The 21,925-nt window shown below is 35.0% G+C and overlaps 1 protein-coding gene across 1 annotated transcript; it reads left to right on the top strand.

Moving 5' to 3' along the window:
• Positions 1-20,279: 20,279 nt before the first annotated feature.
• Positions 20,280-21,500, top strand: LOC145095182 (uncharacterized). The gene is made up of 2 exons (XM_079033107.1): positions 20,280-20,744; positions 20,853-21,500. Exons 1-2 carry the CDS (start codon positions 20,280-20,282, stop codon positions 21,498-21,500), a joined length of 1,113 nt encoding a protein of 370 aa, XP_078889233.1.
• The last annotated feature ends 425 nt before the right edge of the window (positions 21,501-21,925 follow it).

Below are 21,925 nucleotides of genomic sequence, written 5' to 3'. Positions count from 1 at the left end.
CACGGGAAAGGATGAAGGAATAAAGGAAAGGAAGAAGGAAGCTGATCACCAATTCAACACTAAACCTAGAGCACGGACCATCATGAAATATGAAGTCATTAAATTTAAAGAGAAGGATGTTCAAGAATTGGTGAAAAAGAAAAGGGTAAAGCAGAAAAAGAGAAAAAGGAAAGACCAAGCAGCTGAAGATGAGGCAATGAAAAGAAGAAGAGACGAATTGAAGAAGGCTTACAAGAAGAAGATTCACGCCTACAAGACCAAGTATAAACCACAAAAAGAGAGGCGTACATTCCCGATGCTTGAAGATGACAAAACGTAAATGGGAAGGAGTCTAGCTCATGACTCCTCAAAAAGAAGCGCTTGGCGGGAGGCAACCCGTCGTTAGAGTTTGCTTTCTTTTACTCTTTAGTTTTTTTTTTAGTTTTTGTTTCGTTTCACAATTTTAATCTTCCAAATCATCGGACATGTCTGCTTGAGAGTGTGCCTAGCCTAAGTGTGGGGTGAAATGATTCATAATAAACAGAAGAATTTTGAAAAATATGCAAATTGTTAAATGACTCGCCGAGTCTGACCCTGACTCGATGAGTATATATTGATTACTGAAAATCTTTGACTGCGCGACTAGACTCGCCGAGTCTGACCCTGACTCGACGAGTCGGTTTTATTTACAGAAAAAAAAAATTTCGAAATTACTTTTACATCTGGTAAATAGGGTTTTAACCCTAAAAATTCAGTTTCCACACCACACTCGCCGGGTACCCCATTCGCAAACGCTCTCAAGCATTCAAAGAAATCTTCAAATCTTCTTCCAATTTCTCAAGGTTTAAACTCAAAAGGTAACAACTTTCTTTTTGATTTCTAGAAAGAATGAGATTATAAGGCCATCTATACCTGCAATTGCATGAAAAAAACCCGTTTTTGAAAAGTAATGAAATTCTAGGGTTTCGATTTTTCATGAATATTGTTGTTTTGAATGCTTATTTTGACCTTATTACTTAGTAGGAAGTCCTTGAACAAAAACCCTTGACATAAATTACAAGTTTTATGGTCCAATTTTATGCGACCCGTCGACTGACTCGTGCAGGTTGCGTGACTCGTCGAGTCGTGCATGGACTCGACGAGTCCAGTCGACTTACAGATACATTTCAGTTTTTAATTCTTTTCTGTGTTTCTGGGTTTTGTGTATTTATTTTGCAGAAATCATGTTTAGAAGAGGACAATCTTCAACTGGTAGCCAAGGGGAGTTTCCATGGTTAAACTTCCCGCAAATTGAATCCGCGTCAACAATGAGGAAGTGGAAGAAGAAACTCTCCGACATTAAGAAGAAGGAGGTGTATGTACCGAACAGAATTGATTGGGAATGGCTGCAGAGTGTTAGCTATGAAGAAGAACTAGCTCCTTACCTTTTGAAGGAGTTCCGACATGAAGGCAGCAGTATGGTGTGTGATGGGTGGAGCCGGGTCTTCCGTATTCAAGAACCGGTTTATTTGGAACTATGTTTAGAATTCTTTTCCACGATGTCTTTCACCGGGGGAGTGGATGTGTATCACCCGACGAGCTTTACTTTTTGTCTTGGGGGCGAGTATCGTCAATGCTCGGTGGTGGACCTTGCCTGCCGACTAGGGATCTATGATCAACCCTTAGTGACAACAAACATCTTTCGGGATTTCTTGGCAAACACTCATATGGCGTTCCCCGATGGAGTCACGAGCACGGGTTGGTGGAATACCATAGGAAACAAAGTCTACATCCCAAAGTCTGCACAAGAAGGGAGCATCCGATCCCCGACTCACCGCCTCATTCACCGCCTTATTTCCTCCACCATCAACCAAAGGAAAGACGATGACAAGGTCTCCAACCTTGATGTTTTCTACTTATGGAGCATAATAACACCCAACGTCTTTTGCAACATTCCATGGTGTATTGCTTCATACCTTTCGGAGGGTGCTGTCAAAGATCGCAAAACCTCCCGTATCAATGGAGGAATGTTTGTCACTCGATTGGCGAATTCATTCGGGTTGATGAACCGCGGAGCCTGGAACTTCATGACAATGATTCCGACGCCCCCGTTTAATCCCATTCTTTTCCGACGAGCACGGATAATCGAAGACTATGGTGGTGGCCATTATGCCATCCCAAATGATGACCCCGTTGTTGGTCCCGATGCACCGGGAAGGAGGGTGAGATCGAGAAGAGAACGGGATGTAGAGGACGAGCCGCCAGTGATTCCGGTCGAAAATGAAGATGTACCAATGGATTAGTACAATGTAGAGATGAGGCGGATGCAGGATCAATTGGCGAGGGGGCTGAATTTTAGCAACCAATCCCACATTCGACTTTTTGACCACTTCAATATCCCACATATTGATGGTGGGAATTACCCATTCATTCCGTCTTGGGATGAGAGGATTGCTGCGAGACGAAGCGGAGCCGGGGGAAGTGGAGCCGCTAATGATGATGAGGAAGATGAAGATTGATGTTTTTGTGTTTTTAATCAAACAATTTTAATTTGTTTTGTTTTGTTTTATTTATTTATTTTTTGAGATTTTGTTATGTTTAATGGTTGTTTGCTTTAGTATTTTTCAGGATTGAATTATGCTTGCTTATTTAGGATGGTTTAGAGATGTAAAGCATGGATGTTTTCTAGAGTAAGAGCGAGTCAAGGAAGCGATTTTTTAACGTCAAAGTGTCGAGTCCGGTCCTAGGGGGTATGAGCAATTGAGTCCAAATGTGAGGAATGGTTAAAGAAGTTTTTGGAAGCTAAAACAGTTGCAAAATACCAAGTTTTTTCGTTCAGTGGCCTACTCGACGAGTGCACTAAGACGACTCGCCGAGTCGCCTTGTATTTCTACATATTCTGAGAAGGCGCGCTGGTACTCGACGAGTCCACTATAAGACTCGACGAGTCGATCATTTTTTATCTCGATGGACTGCCGATTTGATGCTGCTACTGGTCCCACTTGCTCACTTATTCTTCCATGTCCATTCTTGAAGATCTTACACTGATTTTCGCGTATTTGGAGCGACCCACACGAGTTTTGACACCCAAGGCATGGATGAGATGTTACCATGTCTATAGTTGATTGAAGTTGGAGCTTAAAATGGATATGATCAGCCTATCGACTGCTATCCGAGGGGAGTTTGTTCCAATTCCCTCTTTAATTTTTTTTATATGATTTTATGCATCATATGCAATGGGGACATTGCATTACATAAGTGTGGGGTAGGGGGTTGGTTACATAATAGTCAATTTTAAAAATTTTGCATACCAAAAGTATTATTTAGGATTTAATTAGAAAATTTTGGTAAAAGTTAGGATTCCATGTTAGAATTGTGTTAATAATTGCATGAAGACTCAAATGTTTAGTTGAGCCTATATACGTTCTAGTGCATTTGTGGCTTCCTTATTCCAGTGAAATCATGGGACAAAAACACGACCTTGCTCAGCCTGAGGGATGCAATATGTTTAGCAGCCTAAACCTGAAATGTATCCAGGAAAATTGTTATCATTAGCCAATAAAGGTTGAGATTGAGCGTCCCTGCTTAAGCATGTAGGGATTTGAAAAAAAAAGTGAGAAATACATGAAAAAAAATAGAGAATTACAAGAAAAGTTATAAGAATTTTGGAGCAAATAAAGTGAAGATCAAAAGATCAAAATTCCAAAAATCCAAAAAAGTTGAAGATGCCGAAAGTCAATACAAGTTGGTGAATTCAAAGAGATCAAAGATCAAATTATCAAGAAAGTGAAGAATTCAAAGAATTTCATAGTGGTATCGAAAAATTGTAATTTTCTAGAATATGTATGCTTGGGTTGCTCGATTAAAAATACCTTGAGGGTAAAGAGGTTTTCTGCGGATGGATTCGGAGGGTTGCATAAAATGAGCATAGTTCGGGGTGAGTGGGTGAATGTTTATGAGGATTGTGAGTATTTGGAATATGGGGGGTTCTTTAGGAAAAATTTTAGACACAAATGCATGCGTTGCGGTCTTGGCATAATGGCTGGGTTAGATTGGAGTTGTTATACATAGTTCTAATGTGATTAAAATTCAGTTTTGCTTGGGGGCAAGCAAAAGACAAGTGTGGGGTATTTTGATATGTGCATATTTAGTGTGTATTTAGTATAGTTTTTTATTCATATATTAGCTAAATTATTGCATATTATGGACAAAAGGTACTTAAAAGTATTAAATTATGTTTTTCAGTCCAAAGATAAAGCTCGGAAGCAAAAGGAAGCAAGAGAAGCGGTTAGAAGATTGAGAGTGGAATGAAGAAGGAAAACACTGAAAAAGAAGCTTCTACTCGTCGAGTTAGATAGCTACTCGACGAGTCCGGTCTAGGAATCAGAAGGATAATGACTCGGGATCTCAGATAGTTATCGCAATACGTAGAATGTGAGAGGGACTCGACGAGTCACCACTTGACTCGACGAGTCGAACCGCTTATTTAAAGATAATTCCACAGATCGAGAGGCAGAAGTTCTGGGACGATTCAGAAGTGCTTAGCTGCGAATAAGAAGCCAGAAGAACCCTAGAAGTCGACCAAGGAAGCTAGAATCCAATTCCGGGAGTAATTAAGGCATAATTCCACCATTCTATTTGTTTCTTTTGTTTTGTCAACATGATTAAGCAACTTGAACTTATTTGTTTGCTGATATTTACCTTAGTTATGAGCTAAATTCTTTAAACTTCTATTTGGGGATACGAAATTGGTAATATGGTTTGATTCTTGGTAGGATTAATTCTATGTTGGTTAATTTAGTTATTTTAGCTTGCTAAAGAACCTTGTGTATGAATGATAATTGATTTTCTGTTAATAGGGAGATAATTAATTAGCATGAACATCTATTAGTTATCAATCTCATATGTTTAGTGAACACTTTTTGTCATATGTCTAGTGTAATGAATATGAAACTAGGATTAATAAGAAAATCAAGTAAATTTATGTGCAAGCTTGTGAGATGACCATTAAACAAGAAGTTGATTAAAAGATAAATTAATTAGCTACTGCAAGTCTAACTTAACCCGAATATTATATCTAGTAAATTTAATTGAAATAGACAACTGGCCATTGTTTAAATTGATTTATTTGCTAAGGATTAATGAAGCGAATACGGAATTAATCAATTGAATCGGTAACTAGCAAAAGAATTAATCCATTGCACTTTTACCTTGAAATCAACCATAGGATCAATTAAGTTGAACTAAATAGAAGTACTTCTCCGTTATTGAATCTAGTCAAGTCTTTGTTTTCTAGCTTAACAAGTAATCATTAGTAAGTTTCTAGTCTTGTAAAACTAGAGAAAACCCCTACTTATTAGTTAAATTAGATAAATTAGGTTTTAGTATTTAATTTGCCGTTCCCTGTGTTCGATACCCTACTTGCTTGAACTATACCACAATTGATAGGTTCACTGCCTTTTGTGTGTTATTTGATAATTAAAAGTAGGTTTAAAACTAGTGGGTTTTACACACATCACGAACACATGGAAGAATTTCACGTTCGGCTTCCTGTTATTGATGATCTCATAAGGAGTAAGAGAGAAGCGCTTGTTGAGATAAGACTTGTTCTGCGTAAAAAAAGCCGCAGCAATAGCATCAGCCCAGAAATATAAAGGAAGAGAAGCGAAACTTAGCATCGTTCGGGCCGCCTCACACAAGGATCGGTTTCGTCTTTCGACAATTCCGTTCTGTTGAGGCGTGTAGGGGCTGAGAAGTTGTCACTGGTTCCTTTTTCTGCCAAAAAGTCTTCAAATTCTTTGTTCTTGAACTCCAGTCCATTTTCGCTCCTAATGTTGTGAACGACTTTTCTCAGTTGCACTTCAACCTGCTTGATGAACATCTTTAGCTTAAGAGTAGCCTCAGATTTGTGCTTCAGAAAGAACACCCATGGAAAACGTGAGAAATCATCAACAATAACAAGAATATACTTGCTACCGCCAATGCTTTCGATTGATGATGGACCACACAAGTCAATGTGAAGCAATTCAAGTGGTTCAACAACTTTTGTGTTTATAATGGATGGGTGACTTTGACGACTTTGCTTCCCCATTTCACACGCAGCACACAAATGTTATCGATCGAACTTGAGCAATGGGAGACCCCTAACATGACCTCCTGTGACAAGCTTGTTGATGTCTTTGAAGTTGAGATGTGAGAGCCTTCGGTGCCACAACCAGCTTTCGTCAGAATGAGCTTTGGATAAAAGACATATAGCTGGATTTCCTTTGATTGGTTTGAGATTGAGAGGAAACATTTCGCCTTTGCGTTCTGATTTGAGAATCACCCTTTTTGATTTCTTCTCTATGATTTCTGAACCTTCATCGTCAAATGAAACTTTGAGACCGGTACCTCCCACCAGTTGAGACACACTGATGAGATTATGCTGTAGCCCTTCAACGTAAGCCACCTTTCTTATTGTGAAGTCTCCATTGGTTATCATCCCATAACCCTTTATTGTTCCATAGGAGTTGTTGCCGAACTTGACATTTCCACCATTCTGAAGAGATCGAAACTCTCTTAGCTCTTCCTTCCTCCTTGTCATGTGACGTGAGCAGCCACTGTCAATGTACCAGTCTTCGTCGAACTGCTCGTCACTTATAACCTGCAAAAATTAAGCAGATTTAGGAACCCAAAGTTTCTTGGATCCACGTGAGCCTTTCACAGGAACATGAATAGTAAGAGAAACATCAACAAGATATGTTCTTTTTATTAATGTTGTTTCATCTTTTCTTTTAATGGTAAACACTTTGATTTTTTTAGGGTTAGCAACAGACGTTTTGGTTTCAGATTTTGGTATTTGGGTATTAGTCTGCTTTCGGTCTTCTGGGATTGAGGAAATCTTCGATTTTCCTTTCAAATTCGTTGAAGATTTTAAGTTTCGTGTAGGAACAGAATAGGATTTAGAAAAGGATCGAGAATGAGAGGAATTAGAATGAGAGACTTTGGACTGGGAGTCTTTCCTGACTTGAGGTTCTAAGTGACCCTTTTGTTTATGGTCATCAGAGGGACCGAACCTGGATCTTCGGTAGCTGTTGCTTTCGGGATCGAACTTGTCCTTTTGGTTGCTATTACTCTCCGAACCGAACCTGTCCTTTTGGTTGTTGTTGCTCTCTGAACCGAACCTGTCCTTTCGGTTGTGTTCCTCATGCGGCCTGAAAGTCTTTTTCTCTGGCTTTAAATTTTTATCATGATAGGAGAAATGGGTGTTTTGAGATTGCCAAAACTGCTTTCGCTCTGAGAGATTCTTTTTGTATCTCAGATTCCTCTGCTGCTTTTGATCTTTCACTTGTTTCGGCTGTTTGTGGATGTTAGCCTTTTGTTTCAGCTTCTTGTCAGCCGGTTCACTTTTCACAGATGATGTTTCGCATGTGGAAGTGACTTTCTCTACAGTTATTTCTTTTGTGCCACTTATGCTTGGCACGTCAAAGTTGTCAGGATTCAGCGGCTCTGGTACATATCTTCCTTTTGTTTTCCAGGACGTTCGCTCTGACAAACCAACTGTTTCGTCGGCATTATCTATAGGAGCTGACCAGAAGAACTCATCACAGCCATCTGCGTTATCTTCGTTCATTATGACAGTGAGTTCAGCTGTTTGATGCTCGGTTACTCCTGTGACCTTATACACCTGATTTGGTGTTGTTCTCACCTTTTGGTACACAACAGCCTTTTCTTCAAGAATCGGGGACTTATTTGGGGACAAACGAGTGAACTCCACAGAGTTTTCAGAAATCAGATTTTTGTGGTTTTCGGGTTCGCTCTTGACAAACTCAGAACAGTCGACTACATCCTCTACAGAAATTTCACTCATATCATCGTCCTCATTAAGTTCAGATGCGTTTTCAACATCAATTTTATTTTCTGAACTTAAATTAGCACTCAACAAGTTGAATTTTTGTATGGTTTCGGTCCTTAGTTTCAGCTTATCGTTTTCATCCAAAATATTTTTCAGTGTGTCCTTATGGTCTTTGGACTTTATAAAAGATTCTATTTTGTCCAAACCGTTCATGTAAGTGGGATTCACATCATCAGACGATACAACACTTTCACAGTTGTATGCCTCAGCATCGATTTCATCCTCCTTAAACTCAAGGAAGGGTAAAATCATGCGATGTATTTTCTGCCCTATTTCACAATTCAGATGCAGTTGAGTAATGTTAGCATAAAGTCTTTTAGCAATCAAACAAAAAACATTTCTTTGTTTTAAAAGTTTTAAATTGTCTCTTTGTAAATAAATGTTTTCATCCTTAGACTTAATCAGCTCTGACTCCTTCTGCTCAATCCACATCCTTCGCTCCTCACTCTTGGATGACACCCTGCTTATTTGGTCAGTTAGGTTAGAATTGGTGACCTGTGTTTGAGTTAAACAACTATCCAGATTTGAGATTCTTGAATTTAAGTTATTTAATTCCTTTTCATATGATTTCTGTGGAACTTTGAACGAGATAAAAAGAGATTGTACCTTCTTGATCAATTCATCGAGTTCATTGATCTGCACACTGAGAGGTTTTGCTGTGAAGCATAAGTCCTCTCGCTCCTTGGTGTCCTTATTTCCACCATCTGTATTGTATCCTCTCATGTGAGATACGTCAGTCACCACCAGACACTTTCCACTGCTTTCTCCGCCTCTTGCGACATACGCCTTTCCATGCGAAGGCTTTCTCACCTCATCATCTTCTGAGTCGGTTGACCACAACTACACGCCATCGAACTCGTCATCCTCTGCCGAACCCTGTACAATAAGAGCATTCATAGAAGGGTTAGTAGCAGCTTTCTTCCTCTTGATCTCTTCCAGTTTTTTCATCAAGACAGCCTCTTCATCTTTCTCCTCATCCTTTTCTGCCGTTTTCTTCAGAACACAGTCTTTGGCATAATGATTCTTTCCTCCACAGTAATAGCAGTTGACACCAGAATCTCCTTCAACCTTCTCCTCTTCTTTGGTTCCTCAGTCTTCGGCTCCTCCCTTACTGTTTATGAACTGTAGCTTCCCTGCCAATTTCGGTTTTTATTGGTAGGAAACCTCTTCTTGATGAACCTTTTTGGATTGGACACCATCATAGCATAATCTTATGAAGTAAGATCGTAGTCCTCCAGGTTTAGATCTTCATCTTCTACTACATTCTTGCTTTTGGACAGGAGGGCCAAAGACCCCAAACTTGAGACCACATTCTTTTCTTGCATCACAATATTTTCTTGGGATTTCAGAATCCCCACCAGTTTAGCCAATGAATATGACTTGAACTGCTCATGAGCTTTAACTGTAGGCACAACAGCTCTCCATTCAGATCTTAAGCCATTCAAAAAGGTGACCTTCTGTTCAATCAACTTCATTTCGATATCATGTTTGATCATCTTGCTAAGAAGATGATTGAAGCGATCAAACGTCTGAGTGACAGTCTCATCAGAATTTTGCTTAAATTCTCCAAACTCAGACAAAAGCAAAGTCTGAATAGAGTGCTCTAAATCTTCATCTGTGGAATACAGCTCTCGCACTATCCCAGATTTCTTTAGCGGTATTACAGGAACTCACCAACCTAAACGTGTCAGATTGAAGAGCCAATCGGATCAGTCTTAATGCTTTGATGTTGCACTGAAACTTCTCCTTTTCGTCTTGAGCAACGTCTTTTACATCTTTTAACAGATCATTATACTATTTCTGAGTTTTAATGATTCTGGATGTTCTTGAGTGAGCAAATGGTCCAGACATAATGGCTTCCCAAATAAGATACCCATTATCTTCAGATCCGATGACATAGTCTTCAAAATGATGAACCCAAACTTCGTAATCCTGGGTGTAAAGAATAGGAATCTTCGTTGTTGATCCAATACTGTTTGAGATGTTGATAGGATTAGATTGAGAATCGTCCATGCTTGATCGTTTAACCTGTTTGAAAGATCAGACTTGTAATATGCAATATTAGGGCAAAACGAATAAATACTGAGATACGTCAATTATGGAGTGACGGCTCAATAAATATCAGTTAATGCGAAATAAACCCTAATCACTTCTTTCACAGAAGAGATGTGTATGAATTACACAGCCTCCTGCTCTGATACCAATTGATGAGTATTTAAAACTCTTTGATCGATTAGATCTTTATAACAGGCAAATCAATAAAGTAAAAACAGTGAGATAAAAACACAAGTACGGATCTGAATGAGTCGAATGATTCGATTAACTCAATCATCAGCAGAGCTCGATGAAGAACTTCCGCTGTAGAGGATTCTAGGGTTACAAAAGATAAGAACGTGTGCGCTATAAAATCTCTATCAAAATCATTACGTTCAAGAATGCATGCAAGCATCTATATATAATAAACCCTACAACGTACTCACGGATGGACAGGCCCATACCGGAGACAAACCTGGACTAGCTAACGAGCCCAAAGACGCAACACTTAACTGGACCTAACAATTAGTCCTTTAAAATATTAAAGACGTTGTATAATAAAATTGAGATGATAACGAGGTGATAATAATAATAATAATAATAATAATAATAATAATAATAATTGATAACCATGACACTACTTAATTTCATTTAACCCAGAAGGGGGATTTTATTTGCTACCAAAATTATGATGATTACATATTTGATGTGATTTATAACATATTTTTTTGTTGACATGGGTTATTAACCCCCTCTATAGATGTTTTAAGTTATATCCATGTTTTATTTTATACAAATAGTAAAAAATTATATGATTTTTTAGCCTTTTCTTATTATTGTGTAAACATCATTTATTAAAATAATTTCAATATATATATATATATATATATATATATATATATATATATATATATATATATATATATATATATATATATATATATATATATATATCGTTAGTTTATATAATATAAAATAAACTTACTTTATTATTCATATATCTAAACTACAAATAAAAATATAAAAAATAGAACAAATTAGTTTGTATTTAACTTTTTTTCACCTTTACGGATCGTAAAATATATATTTTCTTATTTTACTTTCTTAATGTAGATAAAATAGTTCGTTGTCTTATAGTGAACTTTTGTTTATTTTTTAAACTTTTTTTTGAATTTCTTCCATGTGTACATTATTTTAATAACAAAAAAGAGATTTATTAAATTATTGTGTTAAAAAATTATTTTGGATTTGGTTTACAATTTGACTAATTAAACTGAATTTTTTTTAAAACAACAAATTAATTTACTTCTAACATGTTATTTATGTTTCAAACGAAAATTGAACTCTTGGCCTTTTAAATGAGAAAGTCATTCTCTATCGTTAGACCAAAGACTAATATGATTTTATTAGAATCGACAATTAGCCAAAAAAAATTAACACCAAAAACACCATCTTATTCACTGTTATTGCGCTCAACGTCGTGTCGTCACGGACTACAAATTATAATTTTGGAATTTTGTTTTGGCCGCTTTTGTTTATATAAAAAGTTACATTTTACAATTCTTAACTTTAAATTACTACTACAAATTATCAATTAAATAAAATAAGAAACTAGCGATACGTTATACCGCTAGTTATACCGAAGCCTTTCATAACAAAACCATATCTAGCCTTAAATAGATCATAAAAATATACAAATTTAATATATTTGTGCATCTTACTGCGAAGTTTTTTTTTTCAACAAATCACTTTTTTTATATGAACGTCTTAACCTATTAATAATAAGAATCAAATGTTTTTTTTTAATGTGTATACGTCCACAAAAAAATGTAAAAAAATTATTTTTCAGTAAAACTTTCTAAACATAAATATTATTAGTAGTGGTTGAGAACGCAAGAGTAGTTATATATATATATATATATATATATATATATATATATATATATATATATATATATATATATATATATATATATATATATATATATATATATATATACTAGTAGGGTACCCGCGCGATGCAACGGCGCGAGATATTTCCTTTCGGTAGATAGTTTCCATCTGGCTATTTCTTTCCTTTTTCGTATCAGATAGTTCGTTTCAACCTTAACCTTTTGGCGGAATGTTTTGTGTCGGATAGATCCTTTCGACGAAAAGTTTATAGATAGTTATTGAGATGCATTGATGACGAATGACGATGATTTGTTGATTTGCGGTGGTAAACTCCTCTTTTCGGTAGTAGAAGGGAAGCTCGTCCTCTTATTGTTTGTGTCAATACTCAACTTTGCCAGTCTGGTTGAACAGTCTCCCAATGAGAGCGAGCCAAGACTTTGCTTGCTGTTTGTGTTAGTATGCCACAACTGCTCAACCAACTGCTAAATCATGGGTTCTAATCTCATTTCCTCTGGAAACAACCCTTTGCAACCCGATATTTAAGGAAGCACAGCTAACCTAAGCAGGGGTAGAATCAATGACCCAAGGTTTGGGAGTCAAGGAACTGGAAGAAAGACATGCGATGGACTGATCTCTTAAGGCAAGTGATGCGGTAGGAAGAGAGCCATTAGAAAAGAAAGAAATTCAAAATGTTCCTGATGGAAGTGGGCATGGGTAGCTAAAGTGTTTGCACTCTGATTCCCTTCCCTGTAGATACGAGAAATGGACATGGAAGGAAGTAAGAAAGTTTTTAAAGATCTGATCATATAAGGGATTGTCCAAGGGACTGCACCTCTATAGATGCTATCAAAAATGATTTTTTTTTCTCACTCTCCACTGAGTAGCCTAATCTATAACAAAGCATCAAACCAAAAGGGGGAGCTCTAGCTTCTCTAAATGTTGGTACCTGGGCCATAAAAAGTAGAAAAAACAACTAAAGTGGAGCCCTTATAGTCCCTAATAATGTCACCACCTGCTGTCATGCAATTCCTTGAAGAATCATTTGTGTTCAACTTCAAAATACGAAAAGGAGGAGCCATTTGATCCATTTTCCTTTATTCCTACTCAATTTGTGTGTGAAACTCAATTATGATTTTTGACAATTAAAGTCTATTCCTTCCTAATGACTTTTAACAATTAATCATCTTTGGCTTTCAATTTATATAGTAGTTTCAATATAAACCCTTGATTTTCAAAAAGGATTAATTCAAGGACCTAAATATATCTAAAAGTAATTATTTTTATAACGCATTATATTGTGAAATGCCTAGTTATAGCCAAACAAAATTTAAATTTTAAAAATTATTGACAAATTTGTTATAACTAAGAAATTTTGGTCATACTTAAAATGTCATTACTTTTTTATTTTTACCCACGTAAATAATCATCTTCTAATGCTAAATTTGTATAATAATATTAAGACGCTTATGATTTTTACGATTTCAAATCCCATAATTTCACATCCATCTTATTTCTATTTTTGTTCTCAAAAGTATTATTTCTAAAACATAATAAGCATCATAGCTCAATTACAAGCAAAGTAGTTCCGATTAAAAATATAATGAACACATGGTATTATTTACACTAATGATTGCATCAAAATATTTGAAGTCTTTGGGTTATAAAACTTCATATTTACATTAATGATTGCACGCAAATCAAACCAAAATGTTCCAACCACCATGAACCAGATGATAAAAATAAAACATATGCCTACAAATCAAATAAAAATATTTAAAATTGTGAAATCGTTCCAATCAAGAACATATTCAAAATAGATAGTTCCCAACAAAATTGATAATGTTGAATCAGTAACCATCATAGCCTACAAAAAGTAACAGAAAAATGAGATTCTACAAAATCCGCAACTCTATTTCCATGGAAAAAACAAGAAAAAGCGGATAAAATTGAGCATTATGGCCATTGTATAACCTGATTCATCAGAAACCGTAAGTTATATTAAAAAAACCTACATCAAAAAATGATCCATCTAATTATACGTACAATCCATTTGTTTATCTTCACCATTGTACTTCTTCTTCCTTCCAACTTTTCCCTTAAAATCACCCTAAATCCAGTCAAACAACATGCTAAAAACAATCCCTACAAACAAAATGTTAAAATGAGACTCAACTTCAACATAACATTACAAATCAATGGGTTCAAGAGGAAACCGAAAGACTTTACATGTTGTGTTAAGATGTAAAACAATGTCTTTACTTGAAGGCCTTTCCTTCAAAACAATATCTCTAACAACTGCAAAATAACACTTTAACTCGTTATTCAAAATTAAATATTGTATATATTAGCCAAGTTAACTTAAACATAGGCAAATTAAAGTATTTCTTATTTCTTTTACATCGGATTACTTGAAAACACCACCATTTTTTGGATTTATAGTCAACTTTCAAGAACTAGCAGCTTCAGGTGGAGATTTACCTTCATCTGGTTTGAAAGAGACTGAGAGAAGGAGAAGAGGTGTGACAAACTCAACACATGGTCTTGCATAAAACATAGTACCTTGTTGCATCTTTCTTCTCCATCTCATTCTCACATGGTGTCGTCTTGGTCAAATCTTGACCTCCAAACACAGTTTTAATGTAACTTTAAGTAACTGTCATTCACTTCAACAAAAAAAATCAAGATCATAAAGAAAGAACATAAAATTAAATTTAAAAAACATTGTTATTCTTGCTTACATGTAAAGACGGCGAACAATCAATCTCAACCAGGTTCATAGATCTTTTGACACATACAACATTCTTGTTGATGCATTTTGTACCACCGACGGTACCAAAGGAGACCTACTATCCAACCCTTTAAACAATAAATTCAAATCCAGGTCTCCAACTCAACATGGTTGGTCGTTTATACCTTTCAGCACTGATGTTCTTGCAGCTTGGTGATAACTCAAGATCACCCAGACACAATCCCTATACATGAAAAATGTTATTGAGTACAGGAAAACCTCACACAGATATTATGTAAAAACACATTTAAAATATTACCTGAATATTAAAGAAAGGAAATATTAGTGATAAGTGACCTCCAATCCTCCATGACTGATACGAAAAGGTAATAGCCTATAAGCAACAAACCCAATAGTCATTACACGTAAAACTATTTTAGGATCAGAAATGTCAAACTACCTTCTTACAACTTGTTGTCAACAACTTTGGACTGCCTTTCTTCTTCCCATCGGTGTGAACTGCAACCTATCGTCCTATCCTTGTGTCATTTACAATCATACTCAGATGACAATGTAAATCTATTATCTGTAACGTATTAGCCAAAAGCAAACACCCATTAGAAAGGGAAAATATACCAACATTAACCCACACAAAGCTTCCTAAATAAAAATTTAAAAAAAAAAACACAAAATATAAAAGAAACCATAACTATCTAGATGCTTTTCTTTTGATTCTAAACCTGAAAGGCGAAAACAAAGGGCAAACCAGTCACTTTAGCAACAAAATAGAGGATAAATTGGTCATTTGAGACGATAATCTACAGCGTACCGACATGATAGTCAAAATTGGTTGCTTCAAACGATAAAATGAAAGACAAATTTTTCACCAAGGCTTATAAAAACATCAAATTTCTGATCCTTTTGATTCTTAGCAGTCACATGTTGGTGAATCACATGCTTAGATTTTAAGTCTTGAGAACCAATCACCATATGTATAAATTTCAAGTACCAATTTTTTTTTTATTTCGAACAAGTATGGATAGAGCAGAATGTCAACCACATTAGATCATTAATGTTCAAAGAAATGCAATTCACTTTAGCAAATGCATCATGTCATAATGGGGTCAATTCTTTTTGTGATTATTGATTAATAGTGGAAATAAAAACATAAATATACCTTCATTATACCACTTTACTACCATCTAATAGACTGGGATCATGATTTTGTTTTTGATTTGCTTTGAATCATTTCTGATTTGGTAAAACATCAAGTCACAATTGAACTTCCAACTTCTAAACCAAGTTCAAGCCTTAATGAAAATTCTTACAACCATAAGTTTGCTTTCCTACAAAATGAAAAACCATATTCATGAAAAGTGCACATGAATAAACACTATTGTAAAGCCTGATTCCATGAAAGTTTGTTTTTACCTTAACGAGACATGAAATGGGAACCATATACACACATATGATACACACAGATATATGGAAAATACACAGACCTATATGATTGGTAATAAACATGGTAGGCAAAATGTTTGATGTTAGGTGTTCTAAGCCTAAAAGAACCATAACCAAATATTGGACTCGTAGCAGGTCTGAAGGTGAGATTTAATTTTATTTGCACAAAAATATAGAAAATAAAAGAGTTGAAAAAATAACATTGTCAAAACCCAATGTAATAGAGAAATACATATGTAAGTGTGAAGGTGGTGTGTGTGTGTATTTCTTCAAAGCGGAGAGTGAGAGAGAGAGAGATGAGAATATCTATGGAGGAGAAGGCGGTAGTTGGTGGTGCCACTGGCTTCCATTTGTTGAAACCCTTGCACATGAAGCCACGATAAGAAAAAATAGAAGTCTGAATAAAAGTGATTCAAAACAAACATTAGACATATTCCAAGAAGGCAAGAACAAATAGGTAAAATAGAGAAACCTAGATGGGCCGAGATTCTGTGGTTTATAGGCTTGGCTTTAGATCTGGGGTTTCTTAGAAAGAACGGGGTGGTGTGTGGAGTTTACAGGAACATGCAAAGATAAGTGAAAGAAAGAAGATGAGGTAAAGCTTATGTGAAATCTTATCTGGAGGGTGGCTACCGGAACAGATGGAACTGACGAAGGTGTCGACTTCACTTGAGTACTAAAAAAACATTTAAAACACATATTAAAAAGAGACAAAATCAATATAATCGATGATCGTGGTCGTCGTGGTGAAGGACGTGTCTGTGGTGGTTGTGTCGATGGGTCTTCGGTAAGTAAAGAGACAAGGAGAAGAGTGCTTCTGGTGGTGGCGATGGTAGCTAGGGTTTCCAAAGAGAAAAGGTGATTATTCAAATTTTGAAATGAAAACAGAGAGTGAGGGAAAAGAGATGGTTGATCCGTGTGAGTGTCCGGGAATCCATCCTGGTCATCAGCTTTGGATCTTCAAAAGTCGGAAGAATGTTTTGAGAGAGATGAGAGGTTATGTTTTATCAGGTTTTCAGAAGTTTTAGTTCTTTTTAATCTTGTTCACCGATTCCATTGGTCTTTACCAATTTAATTAGCAGAAGTTAAAGGGAATTTGGTATTTGACCGATTCATTGAATTGTACTTGGGGTTTTACCATTTAAATGATTAAACTTATAATATTATTTTATTTATAATTAGTTGTGCTTTAGGCTTATAGACTTGAACGTCTTAAAAAAATAATATTATTATAATGGATTTATTTATAGAAATAGTGAGATTTCTTTTATAAGATAGCAAAGATATATCAATTGATAACACCAAAATGGTTGACAACACAAGAGTAGTTATGAACAAATCATTCTATAAAGACATAAAAGGGATTCTACAATTCAATGTTTTCATTTACGTGGATGGGTGGGAAAGTTGATTCATCCATTAATAAAGGAAACACACCATACATATTCACGCTTAGCGGTCAAAATTATCACAGTATCGGAAGCCTTCTCCCTACGAATGGATGTCAACCAAGATTTTCCTAGTTGTACATATATGATACCGAAAATGAAACCGCAAATAGACATAAATGTTTCTAGTATATATTCAAATTTACTATTACTTTCTATTATCACTTGAACAATATTACTTTTATATTACTCATTTGTATATTAAAATAATTTTATTTACAGGGGAAGCAAGCATGCCTCTACATCAACTGATCTTCAAATTATAGAATATTTGAAGCTTATGTTGGATTCAAATAACGAGTTGGTCAAGTGTTATAGGATGGTTAGAGATGTTTTTAATTCAAATCCTTGTGCTGACCTAAAGTTACGAATTATTGGAAAAAGACAACATGGTGGAAGGACATATAACCTACCAACTGCTTTTGAGGTCACCGCTTTAATTGTAGGAGACATTGGTGATTTTATTGATAACAGAGACATTGTAGTGCAAACTTCGTCTGGAGCTCTACGCCGTATCAGTGAATTACATCCTTCTTACCTTGCTCTACAGTATCCTCTACTATTTCCATATGGTGACGATGGTTATATAGTTGACATCCCCCATAGAGGTGTTATGTCTTCGAGCGATAGCAAGCGTCCAAAGACTACAATGAGGGAATTTTTCGCTTACAGAATTCAAGACAAGGATAATTCTTTCTAATTGATTTTGAATTCAATAAGGCTTTTTCAACAGTTTTCGGTAGATGGTTATACAATGATTGAAAGTGAGAGGTTATATTACGTACAAAGAAACAAAAAGTTCTTCGATGTGAATCTTATGAGAATTTGCGTAAGTTTCAAGATCAGGGTAATAAGAATATTTCAAAATTTGGCCAACGTGTTATATTACCTTCTTTTACCAGCGGTGCACGTTACATGATGCAAAACTACTTAGACGTCGTGTCGCTTTGTAAGTGGTTTGGATATCCTGATTTTTTCATAACCTTTACATGCAATCCAACATGGCCAGAAGTTCGAAGCTCTCTTAAAGACACTACGCTTAATGCAGAGGATAGACCTGATATCCTATGCAGATTATTAAAGATCAAACTCGATGCATTGATTAAAGACCTACGCCATAATGCAGTATTTGGCATGGTTCAAGCAGATATTTTTTTTTTCATACTAACCATAATATATTTTAATGTCGTGTTTTATTTAAAATATAGTTATATTTTGTACATTATTTAATTTATTATTACAAAGTTGTTTATTTTTATTTATGTAGTTGTGTACACAATTGAGTTTCAAAAGCGCGGTTTGCCTCACAGCCATATTTGTCTATTCATGCAACTGGATTACAAGCTTCCTACCGTGGAACACATTCATCAATTTATTTCAGTTGAGATTCCCAACATTCACCAAGATCCTGCTTTGTAGTCACTTGTGAAGGAGTTCATGATACATAGTCCATGTGATGCTCAAAATGTTAATTGCCTTTGCATGGTGGATAACAAATGCTCTAAAAACTTCCCAAAGAATTTCTATGAACATACTTCAATTGATCAGAATTGTTTTCTTGTATATAGGAGAAAAAACGATGGATCGTTTGTCGAAAAATTTGCTGTCAATTTAGACAACATATATGTTGTACTCCATACAACAAATACTTGTTAAAAAGATACCAAGCACACATAAATGTTGAATGGTGCAATCAGAGATCTTCCATCAAGTATTTATTTAAATATATTAATAAAGGTCCGGATAGAGCAACTGTTTCTTTTGTACAAAACAACAATGACTGTGATAAAGATGATAAAGTCGATGAGATAAAAGAATACTATGGTTGTAGATATATTTCTGCATGTGAAGCATCCTGGCGAATTTATGGATATAATGATCATTAGAGGCATCCTTCAATGATGAGACTTCCTTTTCATCTTCCTAATCCACAACAAGTTATATACGATGCAAATGATGATATCGACAATGTTCTCAACCAGCCTTCAATTGCTTCTTCAATGTTCACATCTTGGATGGAGTGCAATAAAGTTTACAAAGAAGCAAAAAAAACTAACTTATGTTGAATTTCCAACAAAGTTTGTTTGGGAGCTTAATTCAAAAACTTGGCAGCCAAGGGAGGTTGGATATTCGATTAGCAGAATACATTCAGTGTCACCTAATCTTGGCGAAACATATTTCTTAAGAATTTTGTTAAACAAAGTGAAAGGACCAAAATCATTTGAAGAAATCCACATGGTTAATGGTGAAATATGTCCTTCCTTTATAGATGTATGTTATGCTCTCAGCCTCTTAGATGATGATAAAGAATACATCGAAGCTATTAAGGAAGCAAGTCAGTATGGATCCGGTTATTACTTACGTTTCTTCTTCGCTACCATGTTATTATCTCACAGCTTGTCTAGCCCAGATGTTGTGTGGGAAAATACATGGGTATACTTGTCGGATGAAATTCTTTACACTCAACAACAAAGATTAAAATCTCCAGGTATTATAATATTCTTTACTTATTTATTCTAAAATACATATTAAAATCAATATACAATACTAATTTATTTCAAGAGCAAATTTGTTTATATTTTTTTTTGTAATTATTATAACATTTTTTTCTTCAGGTTTATCACTTAATGAAGATCAAATTAAGAACCTGACTTTGTTTGAGATTGAACAAATTTTACTTCGTAACAATTCAAGTCTCAAAAAATTTACAAGGATGCCTTTGCCCGATGCTGATTCTGTATCCTCTTCAAACAATCATCTTATTAGTGAGGAACTAGATTATGACATACCAAATTTAAAGAATGAGTTTAATCGGCTTTGTATTGCATTAACATCTGAGTAACGAAACATTTTTGATGATATCATGACTGCAATTAAGAATAATGAAGGAGGTGTTTTCTTTGTTTACGGTTATGGTGGAACATGTAAAACCTATCTTTGGAAGACATTATCTGCTGCAGTTAGATGTAATGCTCAAATTGTTTTAAATGTTGCGTCAAGTGGGATTGTTTCTTTATTATTAACTGGTGGTAGGACAGCACATTCACGGTTTATAATTCCTATGGTTCTTTTTGAGTTTTCTATTTGTTCCATATCACCAGGTAGTGAACTTCCCAGTTTATTACGAAAAACCTCATCAATCATTTGGGATGAAGCACCCATGATTCACAAGAATGCATTTAAAGCTTTAGATCGAACTTTGAAAGATATATTCCAGTGTGATAATCCTAGAAACTCAAATTTGCCATTTGGGGGGAAAGTGATTGTTTTTGGAGGAGATTTTAGACAAATTTTGCATGTTATCCCAGGTGGTGGTAGACAAGACATTGTCAATGCTTCCTTAAGTTTATAATATTTATGGCAACATTGCAAAGTCTATCAACTAACCAATAATACGAGGCTAACTGTCAAAAGTGATACATCTGCTATTCAACAGATTATGGATTTTGCAAAATGGCTTTTGGATATAGGAGAAGGGAAACTTGGTGGTTTTAACGATGGAAAAGCGATTATTGATATTCCAGATGATCTTCTAATTAATGATCCTAATGATCATATAGGTTCATTAATTGAGTTTGTATATCCTTCAATTCTTGAAGGTTGTAACATTCCAGAATATTTTCAAGAAAGAGCAATACTTGCTCCAAAAAATGAAGTTGTCGGAAAAATAAATGATCGTTTGCTAGAATTTTTTCCAGGAGATGAAGTCGAATATCTAAGTTCAGATAAACTATGTGAATATGAGTTTTTCCATGATCAGTTTGATGCCAGTTTATACTCACCTGATGTTTTAAATGGTCTTAAAGTCTTAGGTTTGCCTAATTATAAGTTAGTTTTGAAAGTCGAGGTTCCGGTAATGTTATTAAGAAACATTGATAAAAAAAATGGCTTATGGAATGGCACTAGACTACAGGTGATATCTTTGGCCAAACGTGTTATTGAAGCAGTCATCATATCCGAAAGTAATATTGAAAATCGAACCTTTATTCCAGGAATGAACTTAACACCATCTGAAAAAAAAAATCTCATTCAAATTCCAAAGAAGACAATTTCCATTAGCTGTTTGTTTTGCAATGACAATTAACAAGAGCCAAGGATAATCCTTATCTAAGGTTGGTTTTTTTTGAAAGATCCAATTTTTACATATGGTCAATTGTATGTTGCCATATCTTGAGTTCAAAGTAGAGACGGATTAAAATTGTTGATTTTAGATAAGGATGATAGACTTAAAAATAAAACTTCTAATGTTATTTATAAAGAAGTTTTTAGAAATTTGTAAATTGTTTGTAAAATATTAGTTCTCAAAGTATGCTTTATTATTAATGTTAATAAGACTTTGTTGAATTTTCTTTTATAATTCCTCATTTTTTTATAATGTAATATATCTTTATCTTTATTTTAAAAACTAACTTTTCTTAATTTTCTTACAATCAAACTTATGTTACTTTTTTTATAATTTATTTTAATTTTTGTCTATACAATAATTATAAAATTAATAACCATGGTTCC

This window comes from Lactuca serriola, chromosome 3 (assembly GCF_051521515.1).
Source record: "Lactuca serriola cultivar US96UC23 chromosome 3, Lser_US96UC23_V15, whole genome shotgun sequence".
Lineage (NCBI taxonomy): Eukaryota > Viridiplantae > Streptophyta > Magnoliopsida > Asterales > Asteraceae > Lactuca > Lactuca serriola.
This window is presented reverse-complemented; position numbering and strand designations above follow the sequence as displayed.